This window comes from Urtica dioica, chromosome 3 (genome assembly GCF_054948205.1).
Source record: "Urtica dioica subsp. dioica isolate 48M chromosome 3, U.dioica_male_clone48M_v1_H2, whole genome shotgun sequence".
Taxonomy (NCBI): Eukaryota; Viridiplantae; Streptophyta; class Magnoliopsida; order Rosales; family Urticaceae; genus Urtica; species Urtica dioica.
The window spans coordinates 47,850,644-47,856,054 of NC_142758.1; the positions used below are offsets into that span (position 1 = coordinate 47,850,644).

The 5,411-nt window shown below is 30.0% G+C and overlaps 1 protein-coding gene across 1 annotated transcript; it reads left to right on the forward strand.

Moving 5' to 3' along the window:
• The first annotated feature begins 989 nt into the window (after positions 1-989).
• Positions 990-5,057, forward strand: LOC149403299 (Pectin lyase-like superfamily protein). The gene is made up of 8 exons (XM_089609688.1): positions 990-1,344; positions 1,447-1,581; positions 1,760-1,927; positions 2,130-2,165; positions 2,271-2,478; positions 3,463-3,544; positions 3,697-3,805; positions 4,455-5,057. Exons 1-8 carry the CDS (start codon positions 1,051-1,053, stop codon positions 4,884-4,886), a joined length of 1,464 nt encoding a protein of 487 aa, XP_089465814.1. The 5' UTR covers positions 990-1,050; the 3' UTR covers positions 4,887-5,057.
• The last annotated feature ends 354 nt before the right edge of the window (positions 5,058-5,411 follow it).

The window sequence follows — 5,411 nt, forward strand, 5'->3', positions numbered from 1 at the left end:
TACATAGATACACACATATAAATTCATAAATTTGGGTTCGTTAACGATTGTGTCATAAGAAGAGATTATGGATTAGAAATACGTCCTATATATGCTAATTATAGACATTTCATATATACCCACCTATTTTTTATTTGTAGAACAATAATTAGAATCAAAAGAGACACGAAACACTTTCCCGAAATTCAAAACTGAGAGAGATATTAATAAATGGAGAATAGTGCATAATCACTAATGACTTGCAACTTTAGTTTCTATAATAAAAAGCTCACTCATGAAGGCTCAACTAAAATAGACGTGAAATAATGTATAAATTATATTTCTAGGGAATACTAATATTGGTTTCAATACGAGCTTTTCCTTACTTCTCCACATATATATAAATATATATATATATATATATATATATATATATATATATATATATATATACTGTGTGTAGCTCACAATCACATATATTGATATGCAAAGTTCTTTTTCCACATAAACAAATCTTTTCTGCTGGTTTATTTAGGTCCAAGTTACATGTATAATTTATCCTTAAAATAACAGACTTAGTGGTGAAATAGATATGAAGTACACCCTATCAAGCATATTCCAGAAACAAGTATATCATATTTATAGAGTGTAAGTATAACATTCTGTACATCATCCAGTACTATCAAAAGGAGTGAGTATATTTAAATATACATTTGCCAACTTCTAAAAAGAGCACAGTCACTAAATCCATATATACATTATAATCTCTAATCAATCAGATTCTCATCAGAGTCAATAAGAAGTGGGCATTAGTGTAATTAAATTTGAGCATGATTTTGACCCAAATAATTAATGCAATGTGAGTATCTAAAGTGAATTGGGTGTCATTGAACTAAAAAAATATATATCCTAAAGTAAAGGGCATTTCCGTAATGTACTCCATCACAAACGTCTATAACTAACCCTAAACCCTTCTCAAAGCCTTGAAAAATACATAGAAGCAACTTGAGAACTCAATACTCTCTAAGCCTAATAAGATAATAAGAGTCCCAAAAAGGATCTTATACAAGCATGAAAAGAAACAAGAGCTCATCAACTACACTCATTTGTGCAATGATCTTGGTGAGTGTGTTTGTGATCACATTTTCCACTATTTCAGTGGAAGCAAGATCAAAACATCATCACCACAAAAAGCACAAATCACACAAGCACAAAAAGGACAAGGGTGGTGATAATGGACATAAGTCCGGCCCGGATAATTCTCCGCCGCCTCTTCCTTCTTTTGGGCCTTCTCCGGCCCAATCTCTCACCTTCGACGTCATGTCTTTCGGAGCCAAAGGCGATGGAGTCTCCGACGATTCCAAGGTATAGCATATATATGTATGAATAGTACTCATACAAATTATTGTTACTATTTGATTTGAAAATGAAAGGTATATTCTAAATTCCTTATTAAAATATTTTTAGGCACTTTTGTTAGCATGGGAGTCTGCATGCAAATGCAAAAATGAAGGGGCAAAAGTGGAAATTCCATCGGATTACAAGTTCCTAATCAAGCCCATCACTCTTCAAGGCCCTTGTATGCCTAAACTTGTTCTTCAGGTTTGGTTTTTTCTTTTTCCATATATTTTTTGTACTTTTCAAGGAGCAAGTGTAAATATATATAGATATTTCTCAAACATGCTCTTTAATTAATTATTTAATCGGTAGTTAAAAATGTGAATATATATAGAAAACTAATGAGTTGTTTTCAAACATATATTTATAATTTGTAATACAGATAGATGGTACCCTATTGGCTCCTCCAAATTTAGGATCATGGGAAAAATCAAGTTTATATCAATGGATTAACTTTAAATGGATACAAAACTTCACTATCCAAGGCTCTGGTGTTGTTGACGGTCAAGGCTCTAACTGGTGGACTTTTTCACAAATATACAACACTCAGGTATATATATACATATATACGTAATATATATAATTAATCACCAACAAAACCTATAACTACGAATAACTTGATTTACTTGAGTAACGTTTCAATTTTTTTCTCTCCCAAATATACAACACTCATGGTATATATACTTATATATAAATTAAACTTAATAATTGTATTCACTTTAGTAACGTTTCAATTTTATTTATTTTTACAGAAGAAATCCAAGCCAGTTCCGGGCATTAAACCAACTGTAAGATCACTAGTTTATATTTTTGGTTCCCACTTGGTATTTATCATAAAAAAAAAAAAGTAAAAGATAATATTATCATGAATTTGTTGTTATGTGTACATGCAGGCTTTGAGGTTTTACTCAAGCTATGACGTCACAGTCCGGGACATAATGATCAGAAACAGCCCTCAGTGTCACCTAAAGTTTGACAGTTCAAAGGGAATAAAAGTTGACAATATCACAATATCTTCACCAGAGAGCAGTCCCAACACTGACGGCATTCACTTGCAAAACACACAAGACGTTCAAATTCAACACTCTACTATTGCCTGTGGTACGTGAAGCTACATACCTATATCTATATCCATATCTAGATATATACTAAGAATAAGAAAATTGATAACAATAATAATATCAATTGCTAGTCACTTATAAAAAAATCAATCAAAATTCAAATATTGACACATTTAATATCAAATCGATCACAAACTGAGTTGATTGCAGTTCGTGACCGATTTGATACTAAATGTGTCAATATTTGAGTTTTAGTTGATTTTTGGTAAGTGACAAATAAATAGTATTATTGCTGTCAATTTCCCACCAAGAATATGTTTTCATCAAAAGCCTCATTTTTTTTTTCATCAAATCAAGCCCCGTATGATGTTAGGCTATATTTTCATGTGAAGCGCCATAGATCTTAGGAGAGAGTTAAACAAATTATAGCTCGTTTTGAAGATGGTAATTCCAATAATATATATCTCATTAATTTATATTTTTAGACAATTATAAATGAAGTTATATAAATAGAAAATTATAAACGATATCAATCAGTAACACTTTAAAGAGAAAAGGACAATAATATAAAATTAAGTATATACAAAATAAAATAAATATTTAGGGAATTAAGTTTTAAAAAAAGGTAGTAGCCACAGCTTTTTTCTAAAGAACTTCACATGTATCCTGATCTTTGAAAAAATAAATATATACTAATAACTGAGACCGACAGCTGGCAGTGCCTCCACTTTGAGATTCACAGGCAAAATCATCTTTGTTGATGAATTGAACTCTAGTCTAGTAAAAAGCCTTTTAAAGTTCAAACATTAAAACTGTGTATGTCGAAAAAACGTACTTTCTTTTCACATAACCAACTTTTTTACCGCTTTATTTTCTTTAATCTTATTATGTTAGCATATATATAAGCTTTACACGTAAATGAGAAAACAATATATACTAATTTGATCTCTCTCTCTCTCTCTCTCTCTCTCTCTCTACATATATATATATATATATATATATATATATATATATATATTTACAGGAGATGACTGTGTATCCATACAAACTGGTTGCTCAAACGTTCACGTTCATCACATTAGTTGCGGTCCTGGACATGGCATAAGGTACGTATAAATAATTCACACACTCATATTATTATTATTATTATATATATATTTATCATGGCAAATTAGTGAAAATCTGAGTCATATTAACGTAGCTTTTTTAATTAGAACTCACTTTTTTTTTTTAATTTTTTATCCTCGTGATTTTACAGCCTGGGAGGGCTAGGAAAAGACAAAACCGTTGCTTGTGTTTCAAATATAAATGTTGAGCATGTCACAATGCAAAACACTCTATCAGGAGTAAGGATCAAAACATGGCAGGTACAAGTTACAGCAATTGATATTAATATACTATATGGTTACAAATTAACAAGGTTAATTAGCACCATAGGCCGCTCCAACTATTCTATCATTAGTGTATATTTTAGTCTAAATATTTTTGTTACGAATGAAAATTCTTGATTTTTTGGTAATTTCTTTTAATTTTTTAACATTTAAAATAAATATAGAAAAATTATTTTAATTAATACATGATATAGTATTATTATCCATTCTTATTTCAATGATATATTATTTTAATTAAAAACTAAGATTAAAAATTAACTTTTTTATTATCAAGTTTCATAAACTCTTCTTTAGTTAAAAAATGAGAGAAACTTTCTACTATTACGTAGCACAACTTACTTGCAGGTATTGTTTCTTACACAAACACAAGAGTGATATAAATAGTATAAATTAATTAATTTACAAAATAGCAAAGTTCGTTTTAATTTAGTAAAATAGCTAAAATATGCAAATACCATATTTCAATAACTTATTTGGTCTTATGGTTATTTTTTTTATAAGTCATAAATTGCATAGGTAAATTGTCAAAAATATTTAATGCCGCCATTAACAAAATATTTGACAACGTAACTTTGACTATTTTACTGATCAATTAATTTCAACGGATTATTTTTTTTCAATATAGGGAGGAATGGGATCAGTGAAAAATGTGTCATTTTCTAACATACAAGTATCGGACGTGAAAGTTCCGATCATGATAGACCAATACTATTGCGACAACAAGAACGCGTTTGGTTGCAAGAACCAATCCGGCGCCGTGGCGATCTCCGGCGTGAAATACAACCGAATAGTCGGGACATTTTCGGTGCAGCCGATTCGGCTAGCTTGTAGCAATAACGTTCCGTGCACGGATGTTGATCTCGTCGGAATCGAACTAAATCCGTCCCCAAATTATGGCCACGGGTTATTCAAACGCGCCTTGTGCGTGAACTCGTATGGCAAATCGGACACTCCATTGGAGCCTTCTAACATTGACTATTGCGTGAGGACTGTTGATGGTCCGATTAGGAGAATAGCTTGGTCACATGAGCATATGTGTTTCCCTAAATTGGTATAGTTATTTAATCTAGTAATTTATATATATTTATATATATATATATATATATATATATATATATATATATAGTTTTTCGGTTCATATTTGTTTTTAACTTTTTATTATGAGCTTCCCTTCGGCAAAGTTATCTTTTTATTCAGTGTGTGAAGGTGATGTGTGGTGTGAGTTGTAAGAACCAATAAACTATTATGGTCAAGTTTTGATCATTGGGCTTTATGATGTAGCATATATTATGTTGACTCTCTCTCTTGTAGATAATAATTGTTTCCGGTAGTTGTTTTTATAATTTATCACAAAAATAGAGTGTTTAAATTTTTTATTGCAAAAATAGTGTTTTTTGAACTATAAACTATAATTTTTCTTGATTTTTTTTAATGTTTATATTTTTTAATGTGTGTATTGTTTTAGCCTCTATTTAATTATATTTAATGTTCATAATTTTATATATAAGGAGATATAATTGTTTATCATTTTTTAAAGGATTTAAAATAGTCTTTATTTTGGGAATACTGCACCCTAAAACCG

Bases quoted from the DNA above. Each gene is read 5' to 3' on its own strand.
- LOC149403299 (XM_089609688.1), top strand. From the start codon at position 1,051: ATGAAAAGAAACAAGAGCTCATCAACTACACTCATTTGTGCAATGATC. The intron at 1,345-1,446 runs GTATAGCATATA...AAATATTTTTAG, and splicing joins GAGTCTCCGACGATTCCAAG to GCACTTTTGTTAGCATGGGA. The intron at 3,806-4,454 runs GTACAAGTTACA...TTTTCAATATAG, and splicing joins TAAGGATCAAAACATGGCAG to GGAGGAATGGGATCAGTGAA.